The sequence below is a fragment of the Coregonus lavaretus genome, assembly GCF_964263955.1.
Source record: "Coregonus lavaretus genome assembly, chromosome: 26".
Classification (NCBI taxonomy): domain Eukaryota; kingdom Metazoa; phylum Chordata; class Actinopteri; order Salmoniformes; family Salmonidae; genus Coregonus; species Coregonus lavaretus.
Window position 1 is genome coordinate 26,620,018 of NC_140013.1, and position 12,315 is coordinate 26,632,332.

The 12,315-nt window shown below is 42.2% G+C and overlaps 1 protein-coding gene across 1 annotated transcript in view; it reads right to left on the reverse strand.

Annotated features, from left to right (window-relative positions):
• Positions 1 to 6,439: 6,439 nt before the first annotated feature.
• LOC311102278 (protein Aster-B-like) overlaps positions 6,440 to 12,315 on the reverse strand; it is a gene marked incomplete at its 5' end in the record, with an annotated part of 118,723 nt that continues 112,847 nt past the window's right edge. Inside the window, 9 exons of the mRNA XM_084143569.1 lie at positions 6,440 to 7,965; positions 8,477 to 8,597; positions 8,856 to 8,963; positions 10,538 to 10,549; positions 10,785 to 10,875; positions 11,090 to 11,296; positions 11,406 to 11,509; positions 11,624 to 11,888; positions 12,006 to 12,149. Of these exons, the coding sequence (XP_083999695.1) occupies positions 7,876 to 7,965; positions 8,477 to 8,597; positions 8,856 to 8,963; positions 10,538 to 10,549; positions 10,785 to 10,875; positions 11,090 to 11,296; positions 11,406 to 11,509; positions 11,624 to 11,888; positions 12,006 to 12,149 (1,142 nt within the window). The 3' untranslated portion in view covers positions 6,440 to 7,875. The remainder of the gene's footprint in view (positions 7,966 to 8,476; positions 8,598 to 8,855; positions 8,964 to 10,537; positions 10,550 to 10,784; positions 10,876 to 11,089; positions 11,297 to 11,405; positions 11,510 to 11,623; positions 11,889 to 12,005; positions 12,150 to 12,315) is intronic.

The window sequence follows — 12,315 nt, forward strand, 5'->3', positions numbered from 1 at the left end:
CACAGAATCATCTAGAATGTCACTGTATGAGGTAGCGTTAAGATTTCCCTTCACTGGAACTAAGGGGCATGAACCATGAAAAACATTCCTCTTCCACCAAACTTTCCAATTGGCACAGAGCCCTGACCTCAACCCCATCAAATTACCCGCCCTCCAGGACACCTACAGCACCCGATGTTACAGGAAGGCCAAAAAGATCATCAAGGACATCAACCACCTGAGCCACTGCCTGTTCACCCCGCTATCATCCAGAAGGCGAGGTCAGTACAGGTGCATCAAAGCTGGGACCGAGAAAATGAAAAACAGCTTCTATCTCAAGGCCATCAGACTGTTAAATAGCCATCACTAGCACATTAGAGGCTGCTGCTGCCTATTGAAATCACTGGTCACTTTAAGAAATGGAACACTATAATAATGTTTACATATCTTGCATTATTCATCTCATATGTACAGTGAGGGAAAAAAGTATTTGATCCCCTGCTGATATTATACGTTTGCCCACTGACAAAGAAATGATCAGTCTATAATTTTAATGGTACGTTTATTTGAACAGTGAGAGACAGAATAACAACAAAAATGTTATAAATTTATTTGCATTTTAATGAGGGAAATAAGTATTTGACCCCCTCTCAATCAGAAAGATTTCTGGCTCCCAGGTGTTATTTATACAGGTAACAAACTGAGATTAGGAGCACACTCTTAAAGGGAGTGCTCCTAATCTCCGTTTGTTACCTGTATAAAAGACACCTGTCCACAGAAGCAATCAATCAATCAGATTCCAAACTCTCCACCATGGCCAAGACCAAAGAGCTCTCCAAGGATGTCAGGGACAAGATTATAGACCTACACAAGGCTGGAATGGGCTAAAAGTCCATCGCCAATCAGCTTGGTGAGAAGGTGACAACAGTTGGTGCGATTATTCGCAAATGGAAGAAACACAAAATAACTGTCAATCTCCCTCGGCCTGGGGCTCCATGCAAGATCTCACCTCGTGGAGTTGTAATGATCATGAGAACGGTGAGGAATCAGCCCAGAACTACACGGGAGGATCTTGTCAATGATCTCAAGGCATTTGGGACCATAGTCACCAAGAAAACAATTGGTAACACACTACGCCGTGAAGGACTGAAATCCTGCAGCACCCGCAAGGTCCCTCTGCTCAAGAAAGCACATATACAGGCCCGTCTGAAGTTTGCCAATGAACATCTGAATGATTCAGAGGAGAACTGGGTGAAAGTGTTGTGGTCAGATGAGACCAAAATGGAGCTCTTTGGCATCAACTCAACTCGCCGTGTTTGGAGGAGGAGGAATGCTGCCTATGACCCCAAGAACACCATCCCCACCGTCAAACATGGAGGTGGAAACATTATGCTTTGGGGGTGTTTTTCTGCTAAGGGGACAGGACAACTTCACCGCATCAAAGGGACGATGGACGGGGCCATGTACCGTCAAATCTTGGGTGAGAACCTCCTTCCCTCAGCCAGGGCATTGAAAATGGGTTGTGGATGGGTATTCCAGCATGACAATGACCCAAAACACCCGGCCAAGGCAACAAAGGAGTGGCTCAAGAAGAAGCACATTAAGGTCCTGGAGTGGCCTAGCCAGTCTCCAGACCTTAATCCCATAGAAAATCTGTGGAGGGAGCTGAAGGTTCGAGTTGCCAAACGTCAGCCTCGAAACCTTAATGACTTGGAGAAGATCTGCAAAGAGGAGTGGGACAAAATCCCTCCTGAGATGTGTGCAAACCTGGTGGCCAACTACAAGAAACGTCTGACCTCTGTGATTGCCAACAAGGGTTTTGCCACCAAGTACTAAGTCATGTTTTGCAGAGTGGTCAAATACTTATTTCCCTCATTAAAATGCAAATCAATTAATAACATTTTTGACATGCGTTTGTCTGGATTTTTTTGTTGTTATTCTGTCTCTCACTGTTCAAAGAAACCTATCATTAAAATTATAGACTGATCATGTCTTTGTCAGTGGGCAAACGTACAAAATCAGCAGGGGATCAAATACTTTCCCCCCCTCACTGTATATACTGTATTCTATAATATTCGACTGTATCTTAGTCCATGCAGCTCTGTCATTGCTTGTCCATATATTATATGTACAGTTGAAGTCGGAAGTTTACATACACTTAGGTTGGAGTCATTAAAACTCGTTTTTCAACCACTCCACAAATGTCTTGTTAACAAACTATAGTTTTGGCAAGTCGGTTAGGACATCAACTTTATGCATGACACAAGTCATTTTTCCAACAATTGTTTACAGACAGATTATTTCACTTATAATTCACTGTTGTAGACCTCCACAAGTCTGGTTCATCCTTGGGAGCAATTTCTAAACGCCTGAAGGTACCACGTTCATCTGTACAAACAACAGTAAGCAAGTATAAACACCATGGGACCACGCAGCCGTCATACCGCTCAGGAAGGAGACGCGTTCTGTTTCCTAGAGATGAACCTACTTTGGTGCGAAAAGTGCAAATCAATCCCAGAACAACAGCAAAGGACCTTGTGAAGATGCTGGAGGAAACAGGTACAAAAGTATCGATATCCACAGTAAAACGAGTCCTATATCAACATAACCTGAAAGGCCGCTCAGCAAGGAAGAAGCCACTGCTCCAAAACCACCATAAAAAAGCCAGACTATGGTTTGCAACTGCACATGGGGACAAAGATCATACTTTTTGGAGAAATGTCCTCTGGTCTGATGAAATAAAAATATAACTGTTTGGCCATAATGACCATCGTTATGTTTGGAGGAAAACGGGGATCTTCACGCCGAAGATCACCATCCCAACCGTGATGGACGGGGGTGGCAGCATCTGTAGCTGTGTGGGTGCTTTGCTGCAGGAGGGACTGGTGCACTTCACAAAATAGATTGCTAAACACGTGTATGTGACAAATACAATTTGATTTGATTTGATATGCATTGGGACAGGTAGCGTTCTCCTGGCATCAGACAAACCCAGATTCATCACTCCAGAGAATGCGTTTCCACTGTTCCAGAGTCCAATGGAGGCGAGCTTTACACCACTCCAGCCGACGCTTGGCATTGCGCATGGTGATCTTAGGCTTGTGTGCGGCTGCTCGGCCATGGAATCCCATTTCATGAAGCTCCCGACCAACAGTTCTTGTGCTGATGTTGCTTCCAGAGGCAGTTTGGAACTCAGTAGTGAGTGTTGCAACCGAGGACAGACGTGTTTACGCGCTACGCGCTTCAGCACTCGGAGGTCCCATTCTGTGAGCTTGTGTGGCCTACCACTTTGCGGCTGAGCCATGGTTGCTCCTAGATGTTTACACTTCACAATAACAGCACTTACAGTTGACTGGGGCAGCGCTAGCAGGGCAGACATTTTTCCGAACTGACTTGATGCTTGTTCATCAAGATAGAATCATAAACTATTGTAGGTTTCACTCACCAATGGTCCCCTCTTTGCCTTGCATGTCCAGTTGAAGATGATGTAGTTCTTGTAGGCTTCATCAAGAGGAAAACATATTTTAAAAGAGTAAACTTCACAAATCTTGAATGTTTTTGTTCAATACCTTTTTATTCATAGTTCCCATCTCTACTTCACATCTACCAGAAAGCCACTTTATCTTAGTTTCTATTAGGCAAAGTCATCGGCAAGTCAAACCCTACGCACAGCGCAGATTTGATTAGCTTGTCAGTGTGTGTACACTGTAGATATACACAACGTATACTTACAGTATATATATACCATGTATAAATCTAATTAAGATTCATTCTACAGATCAAAACAGGACTAAAAAACATACATTAGGTTTATTTTTGAACTGAGCTAAACCAGTAAGATAATGCCAAGACACACTTGTAGAACGTTGCTATGAATTTGTTGTGTATTCATTTTTAAGAAAGAGGTTGTGCGTTAGCCAGAGATTTCAGTAGGAGCGGGAGTGCTACTGCTCTAATTGTAACAGCAAGGCAAATTTCAATGAATTTAGTCAGTGAAGCACACAATGTATGCAGTGTTGATGACAACAGAATGGCACTGTCAAGACATCTGGAGCCTTGGTTACACAGCTTTAGAGCAAGAATAGCAATCATACTATCATACTTGGTAATGCAAACAAAATTGTGAGCGCACAAAAAAACAAACAAACAAACAAAACAGATCTATGAGAGGTCATGGGTTATATTTTTTTGATAGTAATGGTGATTGAGTGGAATGCTGAATAATGTGACTAAATATCCAGTGTTTTCTATGACAGGTCACTGTAATATAGATGAAAAAACTAATAACTTGAGGTCATCTTGAGCTATCATCCATAAAGTCTATGATTATTGTTACAATATGGTATAATGCTTGTTGCGTAAACAAACATAAACCATACCCTTATAACTAGTTCATAAGCACGAGCATAAGATGTTTACTCATATGACACATAACACATAATTCTGCATAAAAGCTAATTACATACTTAGAAACTAGTTGTAATGTTTTGTGGTATTGCCATGAATTGCAGAATGAGATGACTTTAAGTTAACAGTTGGAATGAATGACAGTTAATACACCAATCTTATGCAGACATTATAGTTGCTAACATGATAAACCCATGGTATGTTACCATGCTTCTTTCAGATTATTTGAAATTGTCAATTTTAATTACTAAAATAAATATAGAAATCCAAGCAATTTTCTAACTGAAAAAGTCCATACACTTTAAAAATAAACAAAGCATTTCAATCACATTTTCACATATGAAATATAATGACATAAAAAAAAAAAAACAGCATATCTTTCAGTATAATATAGCTTGATTGTGAAAGTGATTTCTATAAAACAGAACAATTTCCAAGCACTGTGATTCAGATGTTAAGATTTCCATAAATTAACAATAATACACCTTGCCGTATCAAAAGTCATCACATGACACGCCGCAGGAGAGCCAAGCCTAAAACATGCTTTCAGGATAACTCATTCACTAATCTCGGAAACCCATAACTAGAATCTTGCGTTATAGTCTGTCCACGAGCGCTCACTTATTCAGTAACTCACCAATGCAACGCCAGCACACGTTAAAGCAGGGGTGTCAAACATACTCAAACAAACTCAATATACTTTAAAATTACTAAAACCAAATTGAAACAGTGTAGAAATGATATAATGGACATACATTCATACAGTTTCGTGACCGTGTCCAGCTCGCTAATAATCACAGAAAGGAAAGCTAGACAGTCAGGGAGCATCAAAAATGATAAAAACAATAGATAGAGGACCAATTATTTTGCCAATTTTGACGGCAAGGAAATATAACCAATTTTCAAAGCGGCCATCCGGACCTCGTTGAAGACCGAATGCGGCCCCCGGGGCAAAATTTGTTTGACATCCCTGCATTAAAGAGATAGATACCCACTCCTCCGCAGTCCACATACAGCTAACTCCTGTCCTGTCTAACCCAGAAATATCTAAGAGAGTAACACAAAGCTGGCTGGAATTGCTCTTTTGGTACTAACATTGCAAAATGCAAATGACAATGTCACATAATTACATCATCAAGTGAATAGAAATGTGTTGAATGGATGCTTGAGAAATTTAATTTCAATCAAAGATACAGAGTAAGAATTCTATGTTGGATACAAGTAATACTTTTTAGAATGCAAAAAGGGCTTCCTTTTTACTATAACATAAGGGCTGAAATACCACTGAGTTTCTTTCATTCACTATTTGGAAGGTCCATAAAGTGCAGTACTGTTTCTCTTTTGGAAGTGCTTTTATCACTGAGCTCTTTCCGCAGCTAGGGGTTAGAACTTCTTCAGACATTTCCTAACTGAGGTTAATCCAGCAGGTATTTACCTGTCTTTAAAAAAATTAATGATAAGTTGCTAGTTGAAAATGAATGCCATCTTATGAAGGCTTTATCTACCCTCTGTTTTGGTTCAATTGAATGAATTGTGTACAGATTCCAACACAAACACGGAGAGTGGAGGTGTGTGTATGATTTGGAATAAGTGGGGACGCAGATTGTTGATAGGGATAAGCAAAGAGGGTGTGTGTGGTTGGGTCAAGCCACTTGGCATGGACACAAAGATGCCCATATGGGGCTGATTGTAAACTGTTAGCCAGAGAGGCTAATGCAAGGCTGCATCCAAACGCATGGGCATTATAAAAGGCAGTTTGGCTACATCATGTACATCATGAAATGTTGAGACACATCCAAGTGTGGAATGATAGAAATATCACACTACAAATTAACACACGTGCACACACACGCGCACACAGAAACATACAGTACACTCAAGCACACATGCACACTAGACATGTCACAGACATATCTGGCATGGTTTTCTGAAGAAAACACTTTTCTTTATAAATTCTTGAACCCGTCTAGAGCTCTGATAACTTTCCTTTATACATAAATAAACAATAAATATATGCAATGTGTATATATCTTGAAATATATACTAAATATTGAAATATACATATATTTCAAATATATTTATATAATTATTTCCATCTTCAAACATTTTGTAAGAGATATAGTCACAGTTTAGTAATAAAACACTTATGTAAGAACACAGGTCTCCCTAATTGTCTTGCTGCAGTATCCCTTTTTCAAGTATCAATGACTTCTTAGTCTGCATGCTGTCTTTTCCTACAGAAAAGACTACTGCTCAATTTGTACTACATTCTCGGCTCTTACGGATCAGTACAAACTCATTTTGATAAATGTGCAACAAATAATGGAACTGTGCATAAAACAAGTCGCCAGTAACTGATAAATTAAAGCTCTGTATTGTTGCCGTACTTTGAAAGTAGCAGTGACAGCAAGTTAACTAATTCATAAATTGATAAACATGTAGGCTAGCTATCATTCTTAAAAATTGTTCAAAATACTGTTCTACAACTGATGAGTTGATAAGTCTGATGGACAATGAACTGCATTTCCCAACTAGTACAATAGTGGTAATATAACATAAAGCTCATTCATAAACCTTCAAGAAGACTCTAAATTCCATAAATTCCTGTTGTTAACAGGAGATCCATTTGCCATCAAGCATGGATGTTTTGACGCGCCACATTACATATCCTCTCTATCTCCAATAACATCCTGCAATCTCTTAACATTTCTCTGTATTGAGTAACTGTGAGAAGGACCTCCACCTAAATCAATCATTATACATATACAGCCTAGCTCTATGTGATTAGGGAAACCAGCCCTGATGCACTGTTGAGCCCAGGGAAAAGCAAGGCAGTAGAGACATTTCAGTGGAAATGTGCTTCCACATACATATATATACTCTATAATATATCTTTGCTGGTGATCGTGCTACTTTAGAGCATGATCTGTGGCCAATATCAGAGGGGTTAATAAAAGGGACACTGCAGCGCGGACCTTGAGGAGATGATCGGTTTGGAACAGTCAAGGGAGTGTAAAAAGCCTAGAGACTGTAGGACCCCTTTCCTTGTCTATCTCTCCTCTTTTGTTCATCTTTAGACAGTCACAGAAAGGAATGGAACCACAGACAGACGCTCATCGAGAGGAGTTAATTGCCATGTGGCAATGGCTTACAGTACGATGTCCTTCCAAAATTAAAAGACAGAAAAATAAGAGACAGAAGTGGCGTCTAAGTAAGTGGGGCTGTCGCCTTCCCACGATGCCTCAGTGCTGTGGGAACCCCACTGTTAATTTCCTGTCTGTGATAGGGGCACTTCCTGTCCATGGTCTGACCTGCGGGGTCGTGACCTCTGTGAGTTGGGGGTCGTCAGCCGGCAGGCTGTCCCTGTCACACTGGGGCCAGCTCGCCTCGCTGTCGGTCGGTCTCTTGTCTCTCTTTGTTTTGTTTGCATACTTATACACAAACAACTCCTATATTGCACACCATGCCCTCATGGCCTAAGATCGTATGTCAGTGGTAACGGCTTCTTTTCTCCTCAGCTTCTGAGCTGTAGTCCCTTAAGTCAATGCCCCTTTGAAGGTTCAATAGAGAGTATTTCATCTGTAGAGGAAAACAGAACAAATTAAAACACCCCAAATAACTATAATCATAGTTTCACACTTTGAGACCCTGCACAAAAACCTAGAGGATTTGACACTTGGCCTTGTGTTAATGCCTGTTAATGTATCTGTCCTCTGTGTTCTCTACCTGGTCTGATAGTACCACTGTTCCCTACCTGGTCTAATACTACCACTGTTCCCTACCTGGTCTAATACTACCACTGTTCTCTACCTGGTCTGATAGTACCACTGTTCCCTACCTGGTCTAATACTACCACTGTTCCCTACCTGGTCTAATACTACCACTGTTCCCTACCTGGTCTAATACTACCACTGTTCCCTACCTGGTCTAATACTACCACTGTTCCCTACCTGGTCTAATACTACCACTGTTCCCTACCTGGTCTAATACTACCACTGTTCCCTACCTGGTCTAATAGTACTACTGTTCCCTACCTGGTCTAATACTACCACTGTTCCCTACCTGGTCTAATAGTACTACTGTTCCCTACCTGGTCTAATAGTACCACTGAGGATTTGATGATCTCTCTCCACTTCTGCAGCTCAGCGTTATGGTAACGCTGTTGGGACTCCAGGAGCTGGGCCCACTCCATCTGCGTCTGGGGCAGTTTACTAGACAGAAACACACACATACCGTCAAACACACCCAGATACCATGGCCAAGAGCAACTCCAAGCTAAGCATTGTTCAGGGGCAATTCTGCAGCATAAGCGTTTTGTGGTTGGGAAAACAGGCTGAAGCCCATGTGGTTGTCAGATGAAACTAAACAGGCATATGCAGTCTGGATTTGACTAAGTACACAGTCATATCAATTCTAGTATTATGTAGGCAATAGGAATAATGCTAAAAACCTATGGGTGGTTAGCGTACCTTTCATGTATCCGCAGCCCTTGCCAGGTGGTAAGAGGCTGTACAGAATACTCCAGCATCCACAGCTTATAGAACAGCATCATGTTGAGGAACACCAGCAAAACCAGGCTGAGGGAGGAGAGGAAAACAGAAGAATGTACGGGATAAAGGAAAGAAGATGAGTAATGAAAGCTACAGGGGTGCCTTAGTCTGTATATTCAGTAGCCTTTTCCTGCAGTCAAATGACCTAGTGGCCTCATGGGTGGAATGTTATTCATATTTTTCATAATTTCATAAATAATTAGCATATTATTTTTTTTAGACTGCGAAAATTCGTTGTTTCTATGTCAAACGGTTTTGTTATATTTCAGTCTTCTGTGATGTACACTATATATACAAAAGTATGTGGACACCGTCATAGGATGCCACCTTTCCAACAAGTCAGTTCGGAAACATTTCTGCCCTGCTAGAGCTGCCCCGGTCAACTGTAAGTGCTGTTATTGTAAGGTGGAAACGTCTAGGAGCACAATGGCTCAGCCGCAAAGTGGTAGGCCACACAAGCTCACAGAACGGGACCGCTGAGTGCTGAAGTGCGTAGTGCTCAGTTGCAACACTCACTACTGAGTTCCAAACTGCCTCTGGAAGCAACGTCAGCACAAGAACTGTTAGTCGGAAGCTTCATGAAATGGGTTTCCATGGCCGCACACAAGCCTGAGATCACCATGCGCAATGCCAAGCGTCGGCTGGAGTGGTGTAAAGCTCACCTCCATTGGACTCTGGAGCAGTAGAAACGCGTTCTCTGGAGTGATGAACCACACTTGGATGGACAAATCTGGGATTGGCGGATGCCATGAGAATACTACCTGCCCGAATGCATACTGCCAGCTGTAAAGTTTGGTGGAGGAGGAATAGTGGTCTGGGGCTGTTTTCATGGTTCGGGCTAGGCCCCTTAGTTCCAGTGAAGGGAAATCTTAACGCTACAGCATACAATGACATTCTAGACGATTCTGTGCTTCAAACTTTGTGGCAACAGTTTGGGGAAGGCCCTTTCCTGTTTCAGCATGACAATGCCCCCGTGCACAAAGCGAGGACCAAACAGAAATGCTTTGTTGAGATCGGTGTGGAAGAACTTGACTGGCGTGTACAGAGAGAGCCCTGACCTCAACCCCATCGAACACCTTTGGGATGAATTGGAACGCTGAATGCGAGCCAGGCCTAATCGCCCAACATCAGTGCCCGACCTCACTAATGCTCTTGTGGCTGAATGGAAGCAAGTCCCCGCAGCAATGTCCCAACATCTAGTGAAAAGCCTTCCCAGAAGAGTGGAAGCTGTTATAGCAGCAAATGGGGACCAAATCCATATTAATGCCCATGATTTTGGAATAAGATGTTCAACGAGCAGGTGTCCACATACCTTTGGTCATGTAATGTATATAAAGTGTAATATTGGGATGCAAACTCAAAATTGAATACATTTCAACTCTATATCTGACATGGTACAGGTGTCTTCTTTTTTGTAAGCCCATAACCATGTGTGTGAGATGTATACTTTTGTTTCAAAGTACATTTGTTTAAGACTATCAAAAACTCTCTGTCTGATCCTTATTTAGCCTGCTGCAGTAAAAGGTTAATGAACCAGTTACAATGCGGGAGGAGTATGTTTCCTAGTCAGGTCTAAGTGGTTTATCATTAGACAGATGTACCTTAGACAGATCCTATGGCAAGCAACGAAAGGATAGAGGAGAGAGGAATCAAATTCAGAACACTAACAAAAACAAACAAATGTTTAACACAGAATCAGATTTTTGCTAACTACTAAAGATTTCGAAGAGAGTTGAACTGAAATGACCCACAAATTAAACACAAATTATGAAGATGGATCTGAAAGTGAGTGTGTATACTGTATGTGCGTGTGTGTACGAGTGTGTGGGAGATAGAGAGTGTACTCACACAAAGCTGATGATGAGCAGCAGTTTGGAGACGCTGTAGAGGGCGAAGCCTCCAGGGAGGTGCTCAGGTATGTGCCTGGTCTGAGTGGAACCTGGGGACCAAACACAGACCAGGTCAACTAGATATATTTAACACAATATAATGGTGTGGAAATGTATAAGAGTTTATGTAATGTATGTACTGTATGAAAGTGTATAAGAATGTACAGTGTATAAGAGTTTATAAGAGTGTGTATAAGAGTATAACAAAAAAGTGTTAAAACGTTTTTAAAGGTTTTAAAACAAAGTGTCCCCCTGCCATCTGACCTGTCACGCCCACATGTTTGATGCGGTGGATGACCTCGTCATCGGTTGGCGTGGTGACGGGGCTGAGGAGGGCGTCGTCCAGGTGCTGGCTCCGTAGGTGGACCAGGGGTCTATTCCTCCGCCTCACAGATGTCTTCACCACCTTGACCTTGGGAGAGGGCTGGGCTGACTCCAACACCACATCCTCCACCTTCGACAGCTCCAACTCTGACAGGCCACACAGAAGCAGTTTTTACTTTCATACATTAGGATGGTTTACAGTCATCAGATTAAATGTTGCTGGACATTTGGTGTGACAGCTAGTAGAGGAACTTACCAAGATGACGGAAGTTCTCGTCTAGCCCGCTCCAGAAGTTCTTCTCGATGAAGCCCTTCACTAATCCCCATGGCTGTTTTCTGTAACGTAGCTCAGTGGACACCCTAGGGACAAGGCATACGCAGGTAATAAATTGAAGCAGTGTTTCTAAATGAACATAGAATAACATATGGCTCTTGAAACTATTACAACAGCTGTCATGATAAGGCCCTCCTCACCTTAACCGGCACTTGTTCTTGGCCACCCGTGTCAGCATGTAACGGTTGAGTGTGTAGAAGTAGTCGTGGTAGGGCACGTCGTGTGTGTTGACCTCAGCATCGATGATGTAGCACTCACTCTCATGGCTGGCCTTGTACAGTGTCTGGGTCTCTGTGACTGTGGCTGTCTTGGGGGCCAGCGGGTTGGACAGGGAGATGGTGTACATGATCTCTCTCATCTGGTTCCCCGCTGCATCGTCCTTCTTCCAGGGGTGAAACACTATATCTGTGTGGAATTATATGGATGCACATTCTATCACTACATAGTCACAGGACAACACCAATGGAAGAGCCAATAATGTGATTCTAATGCTAACGCCAATGGACAGAATGTCTGACTGACCAGAGAACCTGCGCTGCTCCATGAAATCGGTCATAAACTGGGATTCTGTGAAGAGGATGTCGTACATCTTGTCCACACTGAACTTGTAAACCTCATCGATGTACTGTCTCCCTTTAAGGTCATCGTGGAAGGCCTGCACTTCCCCTGCTGGAGAGCCTTAAAGGGAAACACACTTTAGATGATGTGCCCTTGGGGACATAATGTCATATGGTGACAGTATTACCAAGACTTGGCGGCATCACAGAAGAGCCTGTTTCAAGCCATATACAGTATATATGCATCAAATCTGTTAATGGACGGAAGATTGAAA